General features: G+C 45.9%; 1 protein-coding gene across 1 annotated transcript; it reads right to left on the reverse strand.

Moving 5' to 3' along the window:
- Nucleotides 1–2,594: 2,594 nt before the first annotated feature.
- On the reverse strand, nt 2,595–19,176 carry LOC139666119 (rho GTPase-activating protein 12-like). Its single transcript, XM_071545237.1, has 17 exons — nt 18,995–19,176; nt 15,426–15,698; nt 13,824–13,964; nt 13,520–13,600; nt 12,212–12,337; nt 10,458–10,532; nt 9,955–10,016; nt 9,679–9,760; nt 8,060–8,164; nt 7,847–7,945; nt 7,600–7,702; nt 7,347–7,466; nt 7,052–7,150; nt 6,397–6,474; nt 6,002–6,136; nt 5,334–5,439; nt 2,595–4,409 (listed from the first exon to the last, which is right to left on the reverse strand). Exons 1-17 carry the CDS (start codon nt 19,103–19,105, stop codon nt 4,235–4,237), a joined length of 1,971 nt encoding a protein of 656 aa, XP_071401338.1. The 5' UTR covers nt 19,106–19,176; the 3' UTR covers nt 2,595–4,234.
- Between the last annotated feature and the right edge of the window lie 2,320 nt (nt 19,177–21,496).

Consider the following 21,496-nt stretch of genomic DNA (forward strand, 5'->3'; position numbering starts at 1 on the left):
ATTTCTGGAAGAGGAGCCGGTTCTTCTCCTGCACAAGACATTACACTTGTAAGTGCTCACTCAATCTTTGATCATGCAGAAAGAAGGAGTGCAAGGGCTGCGCCGGCCTCCGCGCGTCTGCTGAAATAGGTTTATTCCACTGAATTTCACCATTACCTCAAACTAACTCTTGCCCTGTTAACTGTACCAGACTTTTATGTTGTTAGTCGGGTTCAAAGGGCTTTGTAATGGTCTGGGTGCCGCCATGTCTTGTTGCTTCCTGGGTCTGAACGCACATCCAGCTGTACTGAAGGCTCACCGATCCAGCTCAGCTTTTTAATCAAAGCATGTGATGGATCATAACAGGATTCATGATGCCACAGCAGCGCACACAATGACCGGCAATGACTCTCATTCAGTCCGCCGGCAAATGGCTCATCTGAGCCATGTGGGCCCCTCGGTAAATGTGGCCCCTGCATCTGTTGGCTGCGGCTTGATCACACATCAGCCAGCGTGGGCCCGTGTTGTGTAACGCCATTAGAGACCGACAGAAGGTCAGCGCTATCGCCGCGCCATCGCTCTGCCCGGCCGCTGGCGGCGAGGGCCGACGCCGGTGAGACGGATGCACGGGAGCCGACGGCACATCAGTCCTCGTAACTGTCGGGCCAGCTGCTCAGCCGGGGGGGGGGGGGGGGGGGAGCACAGCCACCGGCTCCGGTTGCCGTTATATATTAGGCTGTAAAAGCAGTTAACGTGTCAAATGAAATATCCCATGCAGCCTCCCACATATGCAAATGGTTTTATTACCTTCTCAAACAAATGTCAGGGAATTTGGGGGTGAGCGTATATCAGGTTGTAGCGCTCCGTGTCACACTTCTTCAACTAAACGACAGTGAAACTTGATTCCGTTTTGGAAGAGGGGATTTTCCTATAATGGCACTTCAGCTGTTGATGCCGTTTTCACCCGAGCTCTGATATCCGGAGTGTTCTGAAAGTGTTGGTGTCATTTCTTCTCGGAAGCGGCGTGCCTGCACTTCACTCTGCTCTACCATACTCACAAAGTAAATAGCAAATTCCATCCACGCCTTTGGATAAATAGCCATTTGTTCAGTGAGGTATGAATAAAAAGTACAAGGTGAAGTACAGAAGTCTTTACCACAGTGCGGCAAAAGAACCTCCCAACCATTTTGTTCCCTATCCAGCCACTCTGCCTCGCTCTGCTGACAGCCCACCTGCAAAACGAAGGGGGCGGGGTGGAGGAGGGGGGGGCCGAAGCACTGAAGTACCATAAATCTTTTATGCTCCGTAATGGCTTGTTCACATTACCTGCCCACACCTCAGCCTCCACGGAGCGGGCCGGGGGAAAGAAAAAAAAGAGAGAAACCACGGCGAGCATATGGAGCACTTCAAACACTCAAGGCCTCCCCGGGCCCTGCGCCGCGCGGTCGCACCCATGAATTATAGAAATGATCTAATTGTTTTCTCATTTGGAAATTCTGGGGGCCCTCTCCTCTCTCTGTGTGTCTCAGCTTTAACGGCCTGCGGTTTCCAGCGCTGCCTGCCCCCCCCCGCCCCCCCGCCACTCGTTTTTTGAATCCAAGGTGGTCCGTCCTGTCAAAACAGAGCCGCAGCCAAGGTGTAAGTCAAACCTGTTGCAGTAAATTAACACGTAGGCAGGAGGGGGAGCCGGCTAGAATGGACTTCAAAGAGGAATGGTTCTGATCACAAGAGGGTGGTGGGCACATGTGGAGGTAAACACACACACACACACACACACACACACACACACAACAAGGCCATGGATTTGATGAACGGTTCCATTCTGGTTCTTCAGTGAAGCAGCCAGCCAGCCAGACGCCAGACGAGAGATTCAGGGCACAACCTTGTCCCATTTCTCCTCACTCATGCTGGATGGTAAGGCAGAGGGCACATCAGACCCAACCCAACACACACACACACACACACACACACAATCGTGCACACACACATATACACACCCTGCAGGAAAATGAAGGGGAAAGCTAAATGGAGTCTTTTGCTCCGTGCGGCCGCAGGAAGCAGCTTCGCTCAGCACCAGCTTTGCGTCGCGCTTCTTAATCAAAACTGGCACCATGGCAATTACCTAATTAGACATCAATTAATCCACACCCTTCAGGACTGTAGCCGCGTTTGACCTGAGGAGAAACGACAAAACCCGCCTTCTAAGAACGAAGAAATCAGATTAATTGAGGCAGAGCAGTTAGGGGTTGTGGTGCGTCTCAGAAATCTCAAGAAATATATCGCAATTCATTTCATAATTAACAGGTAGGGACATAATTGATTGAGACATGAAAGCTTAACCACTCAATTCAATGACCAACTTATCAGCGTTGAGTAGATGAATTCAATTATGTAATTAAAGATGAGGGAAAGGTGAACACTGAGGGTTGATTGAAGGTTAAACAGCCGACTTTCTTTACTTCATCACTCTCTCTCATGAACATTTATCTACACATTTGCACGTAGGAAAAGCACTGAAAACAAACCAGTTAAGAGTCTGCACATTTACTTTGTCTTTTTTATTAGACATAGCAATGTCACAAACAGCAGTTAGCCTGAAAATTACATTCAAAATGTGCAGTTGACCATGCGGAAAAAGTCCAGATACACCTTCAAAAAAGAAACAGTCCATCATGTCTTTTTTCACAATCTGTGTATTGTTATGTTTTAATTCAGATTTACAAAATCAAAGTCGTCTTTCACTGGTTCACCATCAAAGCATACATACCTCAAACACTATAGCAAATTTAAACAATTATTTTCTTTCGCTGTACATATGCTCTGAAAGTATTTTTTTTTAAAGGCTCTTTTTTGCATTCTACCTTCCATACACTCCCATACAACAACCTTTGAAATGATTTCAGTACCATTTCCCTTCTCCGAATACTCTTTATTAATATTAGCTTAGGTGAGGAGAAGGGTCATCGAGTCGGAACACCGAGGATCAGAAACAACGGAGGTGAAGTGGTAACGTTAGGACTGCACTTCCCAGAAGTCCACTTTTCTCCATTTCACTTTATTCCAGTAACTCCAGGAGCTCAGTGGCGTCGCCCGTCACTGAGAAACCAAACACTTTACTGAACTTGACTTCATACGACGGCCCGTCACTAAACAGAAACTTCACCGAAGCACGTTAGACTACACGACACACACATTTGTACACAGTGGCAAGACGGGGACTCTTCTGCTCGGGTTTTATTCCATTTACGTTAATTCACTCATACAAACAAATAAGGGGGTTTTTGTCTTCCCTCATTCAAAGTCATGGGATGAACACGCTGATCATGTTGCAGGGTTAAAGGTTAACACTGTTGAGAGGTGGGGGGAGGGGGGGGGGGGGTAACCGTGATCTATGGGAGGGGGACACAAACCATAACTATGCTCCAGTTCATCCAAGTGCCTCTTCCTTTATTCATAGAATGAAAGACAGCCCCGTTAACATAACACTGATTTTTAGTTTTTTTCTCACCCAGTCCATCACCACAGAGGGCTTTACGTTACACATCACGGAGCTCCACAACACAGATACCTAATCCGGTTCAGATTCAGCTTATTTCCTACGGCGGGTCCCGTCGGACTCCGGCCGGCCGACCGGACTTTGGCCTCCCGATACCACAGAAGAAGAAGAAGCGTGCCGCCGAAAGTCCCGCCGCGCTCCTCTCGTCCACGAGGGCGCGGTTTTCGTGCGGCGCCGCTTTGAAGCTCATATTACTGGCTGGGGGGGGGGGGAAGGGGGGGATCCAGTGTATGTAAAAAAAACCAAAAAAAAAAACCACCTGAATATTCGAAATCCACCAAATCACGCACACGCACACACACAGACGTCGTCACCGCACCACTCTGAACTCCACAGTCACGGCAATACTGTCCGCCATCCGGTCGGCGAGACCCACCCGCCTAAAATCCCCCAAAGTCCAACGTCCCACTACTTGCAGCAGGAATGGCAACTGAAAAAAAAGTGAGTGAAATCTGTACATTTTATTTTTTAAATTCATCTCCGAAACGTTTTTTTTTTTTTTTTAAGTGCAAAGTCTTGTCACGCGTTGTGGCTTTCTTAATCTTTTACCTTATTATCAATGAACGTACATGTTTCTCTTGACTGCTTGGTCCACAGCAATGTTCAGTTCAGTCAAAGTAAAAGGGAGGAGGGGGGGGAGAAAGAAAAAGAAGTCCGTGTTGGAAAAAGCCGGGCCGTCCTCTTCTTGCCGGGCGCCTCCTACCTGCCGAAGATGCCTTCGTACTCCAGCAGTATGAGCTCCACGATCTGGTTCTGGTACACCATGTGGACCGCGATGTTGCCCGTCTCGGTCTCGGGCCGCAGCAGGGTGGGCCCGAACACGATGGCCACGCTCTGGGTGGTCATGCGGTTGGCCTCTCCGTGGTCGATCACCCTGGGGTGGGGGAAGAGAGAAGCTCAATATGAGGGGATTTCAACAGGTAATATGTCATAAACGGCTCTGAGTGTTTTGTTATTTGGTGATCCTTTGGTTTCCATCTACCTTCAGGGTTTTCATCTAGAGGAAAAACCATTACAAGGAATTCCTACGGTCTTTACACGCAACATCTTGAGGGCTCGAGCTCGCTCAGCCTCTCAACGCACACACACACACTGCAACAATATTGAATGCTCCGGGCAAAAGTGTAATAGCATTTTTAAATAGAATCTACATCCTGGCATGCAGATGCACAAAACAATAACATATTCATGGGGGGAAGAGGAAAAAAAAAAGACGATTAAATCCGCCCGCTGATATACGCAGACCTCCATACATTGAATGTCACGCTATAAATTTCCCGAAGAAACACCACTTCATAGGTATTGAATTACCGCAAACACAGTGCCATATAAATGCAAATTGGAAAACCTAAGCAAATGTCATCGTGAACATATGATATTGCCCCCGGCTCCAGCGGGCTAAGAATACACCTTAAACCTAGCTGTGGTTTCGCCGGGCCCAGAGGCTGATCAATCTGACGACAGGTGAACAAGCAGAGGGGAGGAGGGGGGCGAGTCAAACAGAAGTTGGTAAAAGAAATATATTGTACAGCCAATAAACCGCAAAGACAACAGCGGATATAAAAAAGGATTCAGTGTTTGTTGTACTGAATGAACTCGTAACTCAGATTTTACTTACTGCAATGACTTTATTTGCAATGAAGGTTTACAATGACTTTTATGAGCCATGTACATTTCATGGAGCCATGAAGCTTGTTTAAAACTCATTGTACAATTTAAAAAATGCATGGGTGTCAATCTGATTAGACTAACCCCCTAATCCCCTCCCCCCCTGTCCCAGTGTGGACCCTCTTCTTACCTGCGGAGGTGCTTGAAGAGGACTTGCATTGTGTCGTGGTTGGGTTTTGGCAACTGCTTGATTAAGTCTTTTATCGAATTCACCCGCTGCTTGTAGTCGGAGGATTCTGTAGCAGAGAAACAGGCAAACCCTTCAAATGAAATGCAAATGGGTGGAGCGCCATCTTGTGGGCGCCTCGGCAACAACAAGCATGCGTCAAGAGTCGCTCTCAAGGTGTGTGAACAGTTAAAGGTTTTAGATAATTATGTTATTAGTCCATATGTACACTCAGTGTCCAAAATGTACTTTTTGGCTCACCGGCCAAGGGCTTTTAACCCAAAAGAATTTACCTGATGAATATACATTTTTCATAGAAACATGTCACCCTAATTGTTTTCAATGCTGTTTTGTGTATAGAATCAGGTACTGTGTGAATCATTCAGTAAAGACACAGGGTTAGATTTAGATTAAACCCTAACCCTTCCATAAGAGAATTTGTTCAATTTGGGGATTCACAAATTTGGATATTTTCCTAACAGATCCAAGCTTAGTGGCAGGCGATGCTTATTGATTTATCCACCAAACATACATTTTTACCGGCATTTCTCACTTGCCGGATGTTAATTTCTGACCCTGTGTATACCATATATGACATGCTAAATACTTGCATACTGGTCCTAGCTACTCACTAATGGCGTCGACAAAGTCGTTGAAGGATCCGTATGTGAAGAGCGGCTCAGGAAGCTCCCTGAAGAACATCTTGAGAGCCCCGGTGGTTACGTGGATGTCCTCCCACTTACTGTCATCCAAATCCACCTTCTCATCTGACGCGGGGAGGGAAAGAAGCAGGGAGATGGAGAGAAGAGAAGTGGGGATGTAAATCAAGTGTGAACTACAACAAAACCCCCGTGAAGCGGCGTGGCCGGGGGAGCCGGCGCGGCTGTGTGTACAGATCGGAGCGTGTTGACAGCTCGGCATATGCACCGCCGCTGTGAGCGGTGTGACGGCATAGAGGAGGGTGTGTTTGTTTAGCATGTCGGTGGACAGCTGACAGGAGCGGAGCGGAGGGAGACCGGAGCCCTACCGTGATTCACAGCAAAGCGCAGCTTCTGTATCACCGCCAGGTTCCCGCTCACTCTGTACAAGCCGTCGATACTCAGGCCTGCAGGAGAGGAGAGGAGAGGAGAGGAGAGGAGGGGAGAGGAGAGGAGAGGAGAGGAGAGGAGAGGAGAGGAGAGGAGAGGAGAGGAGGCATGTGAGAAAGCAGTGCGAGTGAGGGAATGAGAAAAGGAGGAAGGGGACTAAGGACCAAAAGACTTGTTTTTAGTTTCTCTATGCATTATTAGAAAGGTGATTTTTTCCTCAGAATTTCAAGTTTTTGGAATGTGCACTGATGTTATGAACTGATGTGAACCTAGTTTACATGAAAATTGAGCTGAATGGACAGGCATCCTATTTAAGACAGAAGTGGAGCTCTTAATTACAGGCACTGATGAAGGTCGGAAGGCTGAAAATGCGGTTTCCCTTACAAATGTAGTTAAATATCATAAAAATATCCTCGCTGACAAGGTTTTTTGGCCACACCGTTTTCATTAATTTTGAATGGGATATTACCATTTCCCTGATTTCTTGTGCCTATGACCACATCCCTGATCATTTGCATAGGCAACTTATTTAGACTAAGTGTGATAAGAGATGAGATGGGAACTGAGATATAGTGAGACGGGTGCTGCTCATACCTGTGTTCTCTACATGGTCGATACACATCTTGACGAAGTTGGGCACGGATGTGTTTTCCCGCTGGCACAGACTGGTCAGACTGCAGCCAAACACCTGATCTGAGATATGACAAACACACAGGCACATTCATCTCAATACAGAGCCGGGATTTTCACACAAAATCCAGAAAACAAATACTATGCAGTGCAATGACAAGACTGTGACCACCAGGATATGCGTTTCATTATACGATCGCCATGAACATTGATTAACAGCTGTAAAAAGTGAGTTTAGGGTGTCCTATCCCTTTAATACCTTTGATGTAGCCCTTGTCTCGGACAGCCTGGTAGGTGGGTCGGCGCGTCAGGAACTTCTTCAGCTTCACCCTGGTTTTCTTCTGGTCTGACGAGTCCATACTCACAGAGGTCTTCATCACTGAGGAGAACAGGCAGCATGTAACTAATAATGGACAAGTTTATACTGCAGGTTGAAATAGCAGTGTACATCCCACTGGTAGTACTGGACATGAGGGACTGTTGGTCTTCCTTGAGTTCTCATCCCGTCTCACCTCTGTTCTTCTTGGAGTCCCGGTGGTCTTTCTCCTTGTCCTGCTTCTCAGCCCCCGGGGACTCAGGCATGTCCTCCTCGATGGCCTCGTCTGACTCCCAGGCCTGGACACAAGGAGACAGACACATACTGTTAGATCAAGTCAACTTTAGGTCCGCTTGGAACAGCCTGTTTGGAGGGGTTTATTTGACCTCAGGAGTGTTTTCTCTTACAAATTCTAAAAGAAATCAACATGAACGTCCACTCACATGCGTGCTGATGGTCTCTGTCAGGGCCCGGTACCAGTCATTGATGACGCTGTCTATCTCCGACTGGATCAACAGCTCGGTCCCCTGACGGGTCTTCAGCTGGGGGAGGAGGAGGTCAAAGGTCAGAATGATCTAGTAGTATCTGAGGTTTTTAGATATCAAAACGACCACTTTAAAATCCCTAAACATGTCATAAGCGAAGTTGTGCTGTACCTCGATGACGTGTTTCTTGCTGGACTTGTCCTTGGAGGCCCAGTCCACCGACCCGCCTCGCAGATCAACAGTGAACTCAGGCTTCGACTGGTTACTGCCGAACTTCTGAAATCAACAGCCAGGAAGTGGAATCAGAATCGGTTTTCCAACACAAGGAAGAGATAAGAGGAGAGCATTGTTATTTCAGGTGGCGTTTTCAGTAAAGAGGAGGGTGTGTTCAAGTTAACAACAAGAGATCACATGAAGAGTTTAACTCCAAAATGATATATATCGTTTGTGGATAAAAACTGTTGCTTGATGTCTTTTGCTCAATATTTTAAACCACAGATATTAATGCTTTAAAATGTTAAATAAAGGGCTCAAGAGAACAACAATAATGTTCAATAATGAATTTTACTTTCATCCTAGCATTTTGTTTTGAGTAGGTGTCACATTTTACACTCATTTTGGAACTCTTCATATTTACACACATACACACACCTGTGTTACACCTTTAGTATTGTGTTACAAGGGAGGCAAAAACACTGTTAATTCTTGTTGTTATTGGTGTAATGAGCATATCAATGAAAAAATGCTTGTTCCAGGCAATATCTCCCTTCTTTCTTATATTCTTTCAGGGTTCCCATAATAACTTGGAATCAAATTCAAGGATTTTTCAGTGACTTTCAAGGTCTGGTTTGGTGAAATTCAAGGATTCAAAATAGGCATGTTTTGGGGTAAGACATGACGTTGGTCAACATTAGGCACACAGAGGCCTTATTTCTTACTCATGATCTTGTCAAGAAATCCTGGTGAAATCATTCATTTTAAAAACTGCTGCTTTATCAACACAAACATCCATCACAGGGTTTTCCTCAGGATGTGAAGTGTGGATCCTAGGAGCTGAGGCAATTTGAAGAATTTGGATGCTATATTTTAATAAAATAAATAATTCAGGGCCACATTCATTCTTCAGAGACTTTCAAGGCCTTATTTTACTTTTCTCAAATTCATAATCTCCCAAGGATTTTCAAAGCCCGTGGGAACCCTGTTCTTTGCACACTTCCCTCTTTCCGGCAAACAAAAGTTAGTCATACTTTCATCAGGATCAGCTGAAGGCCCCCCCCCCCACCCCTCCACCCACCCACCCACAGTCTCCCAGTCAGGCGAGGCAGTAGTGAGGGAACAGGGCTGAATGAGATGAAAGACAGTCAGGGGGAAGCAACACATGCAGAGAGAGGGGACATACAGCGGCAGCCTGGACAGGCCTACAGTTCACATAGGAGACAGCGGGGCGGGGCTTGACCGAGCGCTTCCAGTTGCTAAGCAGCGTGAGGAGCAACTCTGGGATGGAGCCGCTACGGTAGTATGACTTCAGGAAGAAAGGGAGGAGAGGAGAGGAGAGGAGAGGAGAGGAGAGGAGAGGAAGACAGAGGAGCAGTGTAGGGAGAGTTTTGAGAGAAGAGGGGAAAAAGCAATAAAGAAAGGATGACGAATTTCACAGAAAACAGGAAAAAGGACAGGTGACTATGCAGAAATAAGGAGGGAAGACAGAAATAACACAGGAATGGAATGATCAAAAGCTGAGAAACTTGGGGCAAACAGGAGGGCGGCCTCCAGGGGGCTGATGGGATACGTACCCAGCTGGTGCTGCCCCCCTGACCCTTTGCGAAGAGCAGAGAGGAACCCTGCAGCACCGTCCACGACGAGGTCCAGTTCTTCCTGTAAATCACAATGAAACATAGGCATTACTGGCCTGCAAACCTGCCTTTGACTCTGATCATTCATAGAAACATTGCTCAACACTGAATGAACCCAGGCTTACACAGTCCAGCTTGTGAATACGTATCATGTACACCAATTAAATACAGTATCATTAACAAGATGCAACGCCTTCTCTACTCATCGAGACCTACCTGACTTTCTTTCCATTCTCTGTGATTTTGGTGACATTGAGGACTCCGCACTTCTCTGAAGGCTGAGGAGGGAGACGCACACAGAGAGTCATGAGCTTCACACAGTGGGCGGTAAGGAATTGCTAGAAAAGGGGAAGATTACTATACTCACACAAACATGAAAATACACACACATTAACACACACGCACAAGCTTGAGGAGCAAATGGGATAGAGCGCAAGACTGAAAGTGGCTTTGCTGCCCATGTAATGTTATACCACAATACCACCAGCAGGGGGCACCATAACACTCTTGTTTTATCTGCATTGCCATGGTAAGATGACACCCATGACACAGTGATAGGTTGCATCTAGCACTATAGCAATTAGAAGAGGAATGTGACATACTGAGACATGCAGGAGATGAGAGAAAGTGGATGCAGAGCAGAAGATGGAGTGAAAGAACTAGGATGCAGGTGGAAGCAGGATGACTGAGCGCGGTGCAATGCAAACTGGGATACTAACGGTCGAGGGGTGCTTGGGAGATGAGGGGCAGGAGTCAGAGTCTGGGGAGCTCTGCTTGGGCGCCGGAGCACACTCCTACCAATGAGAGGCAACAGGGTCAGCATGATGAAACTACTAATCTAACAACTAGCTACAAGACATGTGAAGATAGTCTGTGGTTAGTGAGGAGAAGAGAATGGATCAGGAACCTGGTGTGGAATCAGAAGAGTGTGCTGGGTGTTAATTCAGGGAGTCGGAAGAGAAGGATTAAGGTGAAGGCGGGTTAGGATTTGGGTTTGTGTTGCCAATGGGCAAAGAACATGCTTTTCAGGTCCAGACGGCCATGACAGCAGCCACTGAGGAAAGTGTTAATTGAGAGAGAGAGAGAGAGAGAGAGAGAGAGAGAGAGAGAGAGAGAGAGTGCTTCTTTCCATCTGTGTATCAGCAACTTAACGGCTAAGACAAAACACAATCCTTGACGACGACAGAGGGAAATCAGACATCTTTGATTGAGTGAACACCAGGCTTTGATTATCATATTACCTGATTGATCTGACACAGCTATTAAACATTGCATTCTGTCGGACATAATCAACGGCAACGAATCAAAACAGATCATCTGAGCGCTGGATTGGAGAAGGGGCGAGAGAGGAGAGGCTATAGGGGCGGTACCAACTTTATCACGGTACACAGACAGACGGAATCTCCTCCTGCGCGGGTCAGAACCGAACCGCCACAGTTTGAAAGAGAACTGCAACGAAACCATTTACAGCATTAGCCTAAAATACCTTAAAGACCAGAAAACTTTAAAAGGAGACCATGTAGAGTTACAGCCCATTTACTTCTGTCTACGTCTAGTTTACATTTCCCCCAATAATTTTGCAATGCGTGCCGCATGCAATTCAATTTTTTAACATTTACTCATTTTTAAAATACAAACTTTACAGTAGCTAACAAAGACACCCTAAATAAAAGACATGGATGAGACAATAACGTCTGTAAGGTGACATGTTTTTGAGGGATTAGTTCCTGGTGGATGCTTCTATTTCTTCCTGTGGTTGTCAGGTGATTGACACGAAGCAGAGTGTAGCATAATGTGCTCAGTGATATGAAAACACTCAACTAGGGAACAATGAAATAACAATAAAACAGAAATTCTGACAAAACCAAATTAAGGCTTCATGTTTACTAAATTTTCAAGTCTGTGGAAGTTGTTTTTCATACTGTACGAGAATGAATGGCAGCAAATGGCTTCTTCTGAAGGCAGGAGAACAAGCCCCGATACCTCCAACTACACTGACACCATGGAAAGGAGAGGGGCAAGCTAGACCTAGGCACAAACTAAAAACAACGCTATTATCCTTTTAAGTGTTTCTTTAGAGTCTGGGGAAAGCATTCACAGCAACTTGTTCATTGAAACATGGGGAGGTGAACCTGCTTTACACTCGACTAATCCACCAGCCTTGTTCCTTGGCACTCCAACAACACTGTAGTGAGAGATTAAGCCATTGATGAGCCTTTGCTCCTCTGACCTGGAGGTGTCATTAGCACTCAGGGATTAAACTCACTGACAATAAGACTGGTCATGAAAAGACAACACGAAGAGCGTGCCAGACAACCTGCAGCCATCAGAATAGACTGTAGTGCAGTTCTATATCTAAGACATCACTCCGTCTTCCATTTGCCTTGTCCGTTCACCTATCCATACATGCATTCAGAGTCTGAATAAATGCATACTAAGCTCAGACTGAACACCCAGAGCGCGGCAGGCCCACCTTGTCGTTGAGGTCTAGGACGTAGGTGCTGTGTCTCCACTTGGTGAGGACGATGGGATCCTGCTGCTTCCTCTCCAGACTGCGACTCTTGGGAACCTCACCGGACTGAGGAGGGGAGATGTTGTACTGTGGAGAAAGAGAGAGAGAGAGAGAGAGAGAGATAAAAACATGTTTATAGTAGAACTGGAAAAACAGGAAAAATCTCTAAATGTTATACTTTTTTTTCAGATATTAATTTCATTTTTTACAAATATTGACTGCAAAATAAAAATTATATCATATCAAAACCATCTATATTTACTATCATTATACAGATATTTTCTCTTGCGTATTAGTCACTTGCTGCGTTTTTTTGTTGTTTCTTTGACAGAGGTTTCTGAATGTTTATTTACATGAAAATTAGTCTCCTGGTTTTTAAAGTGCTGATTTTAGAATAGGTTTTTGTCATTCTAGTGGAAGTAGTATGTATACTAGCTATAACTGGCAGTCTTTTGTAGGAATTATTCTGGACATTTTTACATTCTATACCACCGAACATAGCTTTTCAATTGCTAAGAAGTATTGCAGTAAGAATTGCAGTAATTGAAGTAAATGACACTATTACTGCAGTTAATATTATGTTGATTTTTCTTACAGCATCTTTCTGCTATTTGACTTTTTTTTTTTTGCCAACTTTCCTGCTAGTTTTTCACCACTTTTTTAAAAACTAGATTTTTGTATAGCATGTAAAGCTAGACCATAGACACAGTGCCACTACCCATCGGTGTCTCTCCATCTCCCCTACCTCTCTTCTCGCCGGCCACAGCACCATTGGAGAGCAGGACCTCCCTCACAGGCCCGGTACTGTCTTCTAAAGTCACCGGTAATAAGATCCACCAAGCGCTGCCTGTGTGTCCATGTCTGCACTACTGTCCATTCACTCTGAGAATGGACTGGCCTATTCTGATCTGCTCTAAACCCAGCAGATTAGGGGGTGAACAGCCACTAATAGCCCCATTACCAAGATCTGAACACAGACATGGCTCCTCGGTGCACAACACATGTCCGCTTAAATTAACGGGACGAGCCTTAAGAGTACACACCAGGGAGAGGAGCGCTCAATTTAAAGTGTGTGTGTTACTGGATAGCGGTGTTAGGTGACCCGATGCCTGAAGCTTTCCATTTTGAGGTGAAAGAAATAACTTTACAGAGGTAATTATCGATGAGTTTATGGAAGACAGAAAGCAGGAAAAAGGAAAATGTTCCGTCTCAAACCCTGAAAAAAAAAAGTTACTACATAAACAATCTATTTTCACGAGGCAGCCTTACCTTGGGCAATTCCCATTCTGACCTGGATCCATCGGCACTGTAGTAGTAGGGCCGACCCTGCTCATCCACATGCTTTATCCACTGCAAACACAAACACCAGTCAGGATTCGATGCAGTTTCATAACTCATATACAGACCAACAAAAACTCTGCAGGAAGTTTAGATGTGGATAAGATTTGTAGGAGTGATTGCAACGTAAACACACAGAAGTGGAGACCAAAACCCCCAAAATTACCAAAAAATACTTCCCAGCAGTGTCAGTTTATTGAATTATTATTAGCAGGGTTCATCAATAACCAACTACCTTCTCCTGAGTGTATTCAGAGATGTAGAGGGTGTGTCCGTGCTCGTCCAGCTCCTCAGACCAGCCTCTAGGGGGCGATCCGTACTGACTGTCAGACTGACTGGAGTGGGTGCTGTGGCAGTTCTCCTCTGAAGACAGCGGCTGGAGGGGCAGAGGGAAGGAAAAGAGATGCAGGGGTAAATGACACAAGTTTACAATGGCACATTATCAGAACTTTGATGAGAGGACAATAAACAACAAAAAATACCCAGGAAAACCACTGTAACCCTGATGAAAAAAAAATCACTATCATATTCATTTAATTTAGTGACAACATTGTACTTTGGCATTTTCAGCTCCTATGGTATCACTGTCATATTCCCATAGGAACTAGGGATGATAGCACTGCTGTCATAGAGAGACAAGGAAGGATGTCCGCACACTGAATATAAGCTCCCAAAGAATTTATTGCAACGTTTTGACCAGTACAGTCTTCGTCAGGCAAGACACCCATGTGAAGAAAAAAGGGGCTATATACAGTATATTCAGTATTGCTGATACATGTACAGTATCCCACAATCTATTATAGGATGTCTGTAGTTTTTTTTCATAAGAGAAAGCCATCTTTAAGAAGAAAATTAGCCATTAGTCAACTATGGAGACAATATATAGGTATTGTCAATATCAGACTATGACGTTATGGCTAAAGGAGTTATTCTCTTTCCCTCTCTTATAATATTGCAATAAACCAAAACACCACATGGGGGCAGTGTTGGCTAGCTAATCACGATAACTTGACAAGAGTGCAAGTTTTCTTTTACAACCTGGCAGGGAAACACGATTTCCCCACATCAAAGCGACTCTCTCTTGTTTCCCTACCGTCAGTAACCACAACACGACTTCAAACCCCTCTGAGGCTCACCACACCTCTGCCACAATCTGCCCTCAGCCGCTCAGCTGGGGCATCAGCTCTAGCCAATCTGACCATGACCTACAGCGGTACTCCATTAATGAACATCAGCATCTCAGCTTGGTAATAGACTTATCTTTATGTGCAACTAAATGACTGCATTAAATCCTAGATACTAATTGTGTGTTTCAGCGTGTGATCACACCTAAATTTGTTTTCATTGGTCTGAACCATGCTGTTTAGGTTCACACCGCCCAGTTACAAGATAACCAGGGCTTGTAAACAAAAGTCACATGGACTCATAAGTAGCTTGTTTATTGGACAGAGTTTTAGTAATCCGTCATCCTGTCGGGTTAGAGAGAAGTCCAATTAGGACTTGTCTGTGGTCGTTGCCATAATTTACCTTTGCTGGTGTTCATACCAGTTAACAACTGAAGAAACAGCTGAACGTGAGCGACAGTCCAGGCTGCCTTTCGCCCTCGCTTCATTTTGTTATGCTAGGCTTCCAAGCATGAAGAACTGCTGGTATCAAATGTCAACATCCGTCTCTTTATACCCTTAAAACTTTGCATTTTGGGGTTGTTTCCTGTGGGTGGTGAGAAAGGGCCCTTAGCCTTGTGGAGTAGATACTAGCAGTGGGTGGGTGAGTGTCTGTAGGTAATAATGGGGATAGGAGGCTGAATACCAGGCTGGACACTGTCAGCGTCCCTCACCTCGCTCTCTCCTGTGCCCTGGGTGTCTCCCCGGCTGCTGCTGGTGCTGCCGCTGGCGTCCCGGGTGCGGGGCGGCTTCCAGGTCCGCTCTCCGGTGGCCCGGTTGTAGTAGAAGTGCCTGCCGCTCAGGTCTTTGTGGGTCTCCCAGTCGCCCAGGATGTGGAGAGGGGAGCTGGAGGGGACGGGTGGCAGGCTGGACTGAGAGATCTTCAGCTCCTGCAGGTTGGTGTAGACCGGCGAGTCGGACCGGCCCTGACCTGTGGGCGACGTTGTCTGGAGGAGGAGAAAAAGAGAGAGGAGGTCAGTGGGTGGAATAAGGTGCTCAGAAAAGTTGTAAAGGTTTAAACAGCCTGGTTTCCTCTACAGTTGGACTTGCTGTAGAGAAAAAAATCATGTAATCCAATGCATCATGTCAAACAAGTTATAAAATATGTTCTGCTATATTCGTAATGTGACTCATTTGCAAAATTACTTGATATTCCTTGACTTGCACAGAGAATTCAACAAATTCCCTGACTTTCCGTGTCTGGAATACACCTTTCAACAGTCCACGATATTCCAGGAATTTCATGATCAATTGGAGCCAAGCAAATACTCCAGAGATCCAAGTATGTGTAGGAATTTCATTTCCAGCCAAGCACAGCCACCAGTTGCGATCACATTCTGGATTGGATTTGTGGAAGCTGAGCTGAGCTGTTTGTTGCAGCAAAGTACGTCAGTTAACAAGTACAACCATGCACAGTCAGCTGCAAAGACACAGGCCTTCAAGGAGCATGAAAGTGAGGCAACAGGGCATGAAAAGGAGAGAAGAGGGTAGTAAGAGTCTCTCTGACAGTCTGCACGGCAGGATGGAGCCGCTGATGAAATCAGATGCCACATGTGGCTAGCAGACATTTCAAAACTGTACCGGCCCGATTCTGATCAGGTCCTCCAACGAGACACGTTACATAGTTACATAATAACATAAGTTACATAATAACTTATCCTATCTGTGCACCTAAGAGACAAATGGAGGGACAAATGGAGCAATGAATAAAAGGTTGCTGGTATTACACTGCATGACATCCACACATTGTGCATCAATACTGATTTCAAAACAAATAGTATTTCTTAGGTATCTGGTGACGCTCTTATACAGGGTGATTTACAATGAGTGAGCGGATAGGGGATTCAGCATCTTGCTCAAAGACAATTCAGCAGGACACACGGCTGTTGCAGGGATTGAACCTGCAACCTCTCTAACTCCCTTAGCCAAGATAAAGAGGATCAGAATGGGGAAATGAGAAAACAGTATATGGTGCAGAGCAAGAACAAGTAAAGAGGAAGCGCATGGGTAGATAAGACACAGCCTTCCTATTGAGCAAATGACTTGCACTGGTATCTGGTGCTGATCTAAATGCACTGATGAGGAAGTAGGTGAAAAATGAAAGCTCAATAAGAAGCATTAAACTGCCTGAGGAGACGGTTAGCCTATTGATTACAAAAGCATCCTCTATGAGTGAATGCATGTTGAGTAATTTAGTTAAGAGCCACAAAAATTACATCAGACTCATTTCAAACCATAGATCAAAATGTACCAAGTCCACATTATAAACCCATGGTGACAATTTCTGAGCCCTGTGAAGATTTAATAAGAGCTAATATAATCGACTGGACTTGAATTGCAGTTTTCCTATGCAAGTTAACCAAGCGCCAATGCAATAAACTTCATCACAACTGTGTCCGCATGGTGTCAACGAGGACACATTTCAAATCAGGTTTTTAAAGTGGTCTTTGTGACGTCGGAGGAACTCAAAAGTTGGCGCCGTCCGAAGGTCACTCAACAAAAGCAAGAGAGCGAAGTTTCCATGGCTACCGCTCAAAGCATTCAAAGTCCTTGTGAGTGCTTGTGAATAATATTTTGGGTTTTGGAGCAGCACTGAGTGTTTGAGATTGAAGTGGAAGCCAGTGTCCTGTCTCTCTGGAGTGGGTCCAGCACCAAACATTCTGCAGAGTCGAACAGATAAATGTCTAACCGAGACAGAATGAGCTATAGGAGCCTGTGCCAGCACCAAACCTCTCCCCTCTGTTTATTGAGGACAAACCCTGGGCGGCCATGTTCCCCGACAGGTGAGGAATGTTGGAGGAAATAAGTTTTAGTTAAGAAAATGTGAATAAATCTCAGGACAGAAGGACGCACGGTCACATGGAAACAGATGGGACTTCCTGCCGGTCTCGAAATAACAGGAATACTTTCTCACAAAAGGAATTATTTAATATCCTGAAAATGTGCAGGAACAGAGGCAAGGTTTGAGCCAGGACCCTGCTGCTTTCAGTCATGTGTATCCGCCGTTTCCTCATTCCAGTCCAACAGACAGCAAGTGTCCTAGCATGGAGGCAAACTGCTGAGAGACGCTGGTTTGGCTGAACCGAGGTTCGAATCCATCAGTCAAGACCCGGACGGAGCCGGTGTGCCGGAGTTTTAATTGGGTTTTTAGGGAATAATCTGATAATGATCAAGTCCATATGCAGATCCGTCGCCTAGAGTGATTGAGTGCGGCCCCGCAGCGAGGCTGGGGTCAAATCCATTTAAATTCCACTCAGTCCAGAAAAACCAAACAGCGTCTGGTGGAGAAATAATTAACAGGCTTTAATGTCCATTTTGACATGAGTTAAACTAGAGGAAACCCAAGCATTTCCCTGAGGTCGGCTTCTCCAGTTTCAGTCTGACAGTCATTTCACAATCGTTTTGGACACGCATTCTGTTGCCGTGCAAAGACGGCAACGCAGGCCTGCTGCTGACATGCACACCCCACATGTCATTATTTTTTAAACTCATATTATTCATACTATTTCCACCGGGAGCAAGTCTAGAAATGTACTTAGCAGGAGAAAATAAAGATGTATGCATACACGCACACACACACACACACACTCCATTGAGAAGATGCTTGCTTTATAATTACTGTGCATCCCTGCCAAAAACAGTTGTGTTCTAGGAAAGCAAGACAATTTTCTCGGCTGCCTTTAAATTACGCAACTCAAACTCGAAATAGGACTAATGTCAAGAGACACTCCATGCCCTCTTTTACAAAAATGGCATGTACCGTTATAAGATGGGAGCAAACCCTCATGCAAGGTGCACCGAACACAGTGCTGAAAGAAAGCAAGCCTGCAATTGCAAGATAGCAGGACTATATTTACAGGATATCTGCAAGTTTCAGAAACCAAACTGAAGACTTGTTAAGACTTTTTTTTTTTTAAATGCTACCTGGAATTGAATTTAAAACCAATTTAAAAACCAAAATAAAGAAACAAAGCTGTCAAAACCCGCCTATTACCAACTGAACATGGAAAGTTCTGAGACTACAAATGGGCAGCAAAAGAAGGACACCCGGAAATGAGTCATTTGTCCAACTGTCTTGGCAAAGCAGATTCAATGAAAAAAAAAAGCCTTTAGCATATTGTACTAACCCTGTTCTGTATTTATCCAAGAGTGGACATGCAGCAGAAATCTGTCATTGCAAAGAAAACTGTATTCTAGACATCATGTCACACCTAAGCTCCCCATGCCTCGGTCTGAACGTCACCTTGTGTCCCGGGCTGCACACAAACACGTCGTCGTCATCCTCTCCTGCTTTCCTGTAGCCTCTGAATGTGCTGAGCACACGACGCATGGCGATGCGAGGCACAGCAGCCATCAAGTTTGACAGGATGCGGACTGACCTGTGGCTTCACCTCCCTCCCCCAACACACTCTCTCTCACACACACACTCTCTCACACTCTATCTCTCACACACTCTCTCTGTCTCTCGTTCTGGCCGGTTCAGTCGCGCTAACATTCCAGTTGAAGGTAGGAAGAAACTCGAGACAGCGACGCGGTCAGAGCCAAAGGGGAACAGGATCTTTCTACCTCAGGCTGATAAACAGATGGACACACACACACACACACCCACACACACTTGTCTGACACAACAGGAAATGGTTTTGAGAAGGTCTACCCAGAGCTTACTCTATCATAGTGTGTGTATGTGTGTGCATATATGGGTAAGTGCATGCATGAAGGTGCGTGCACACAGAAACACTAACGCATTGTTAGTGTTTCTGTGTGCACGCACCTTCATGCATGCCCAATGTGTGTGTGTGTGTGTGTGTGTGTGTGTGTGTGTGTGTGCAAAGTGGGCGCTGACAGACGCGCTGACAGACAAACTAGCGGCTCGGGACGCACTGGCCCTTTCACCAGAGTCCAGGCTCTATATTTAACCCGGCCGCTGCATTCAACACACCGGAGGAGAGGGACTCAATGTGTCCAGGACAGATAACGGCACCGATCTCTATCGGCGCCGGTGCAACTGGTCAGTCCCACACTGCACTACGGCCCGCCGAATGAGCGCTAGTCGAGTCAGAGGGAGTCCATGAAGCCAATGATGCAGTGAATAAGGTGCAGCATAGACTGAGGGATAAGCAGAGAGAGAGAGACAGAGGAGAAGCAGGGAGAGGAAGCATAGCACTGTCTGTCTGGTTTACATTTCCCCAAATCATTTTGCATGCCGTATGCAACTTGAGTTTTAACATTTACTCGTTTCTTGTTGTTTACTCACAAACTTTACAGAGTCAAACCCAGCTTGAAATGAACTGCTGTCCCGCCTGACAAAGACGCCCTAAATAAAAACACATTGATGTGACAATTAAGGTTATAAAGTGAGATGCTTTTGAGAGATTATTTTCTCTGCAGAGGCTTCCATTTCTCCCTGTGGGTGTCATGTGATTGACAGGAAGCAGAGGGTGATATAATGCAGCGCTGATATGAAAACACTCAACTCAGGCACACTGAAGTAACAATAAAACAGAAACTTTGACAAAACCAAATGAAGTAGTCATGTTTACCGTGATGGATTATCTAGCTCTGGCAAGTTTAAAGCCTGTGGAAGTCGTTTTAAATATTGTACAAGGATGAATGGCAGGTATTATCCATTAAGGAAAAAAATATTATTTATATATCTATAACTTTTTCTTATACAACTACATCACTGGTGACAGACACATATCAGGAACACACACCTATTATCATATAGGCCTTGATACTTGCAGACAGTAAACCTGAATGTTGAACAGCCAGCTCATGCCCTCCAGCTGCAACCATCTCCACTCCACAACAGAAAACCCACTCCTCTTTAAGTCACTCACATCCGCATAACCGAGGATGAGCCCTTCCCACAATGCAGCGCCGACGCTCTCAAGGCCCGCGTGTGCGCCGCGTCTTCCGCCTGCGTTCAAGAGTCTCCTCTCGTAGCCGACGACTCCTGGCTAGTTTGAAGTGAATGAGATGTGGCAGAGGGCTGGGCAGCAGGGGATCGAGCCCCGGGGTCTCTGACAGGTAATTAAAAATAGAAAGGACCGGGGGCGGGGGTGAGGAGCGAGGGGGGGGGTATCACTCCTAGCTTGGGGGAGAGAGGTGTAAATGAGGGAGGGATGGATGGAGAGAGAGAGAGGGGCAAGAATGAGGAGAGAGGGAGAGAGGGAGAGACTTGCTGTTGAATACAGAGCGGTCTTTACAGCAGTGGCAGCAGCAGCAGCAGCTTGTCTGCCAGGCCTTGATAAATGAGTTCCAGACTACAGGCCGGTATAGTATAGAATCCCCACAGCCGCATTAGAATGCATTATGCGGCCTGTAGACTCTGTAGGCACACCCAGGGTGGAAATGAATGATTAATTCAACTCAGAGGGGTCTAATGGAGTGTTTGAAGGCGGAGGGGGGGGAAACGGACGAGCGGAGCGAACACAAGGCCGATGATGAGAACCGGCCCGCTAATGGAGCCCGGTGAGATTTTGTTCACAGCTTACTGCAACCGCTGTATTCATCACCGTGTTGGGAATACTGCCGGGGCTGTCCGCTCACTCTGCAAGCCCCCTTTTCATTGTATCCAGCCTCCTGTCCCACTGTGCCTGTACTATCGCCGCCGATGCCTCCGCTGTAAATTAAACCATAAATAATTCGAGGTGTGTAAAGAAGCGCGGGTCGGGGTGAGGGCGGAGAGAGAGAGAGAGAGAGAAAGAGAGAGGGAGGCCGGGCGGTAGTTGCGTCCCACATC

Source organism: Centroberyx affinis, unplaced genomic scaffold (assembly GCF_046629955.1).
Source record: "Centroberyx affinis isolate AG114_WGS23_722 - 3 ecotype Tasmania unplaced genomic scaffold, CSIRO-AGI_Caff_v1 ptg004816l_1, whole genome shotgun sequence".
Taxonomy (NCBI): domain Eukaryota; kingdom Metazoa; phylum Chordata; class Actinopteri; order Beryciformes; family Berycidae; genus Centroberyx; species Centroberyx affinis.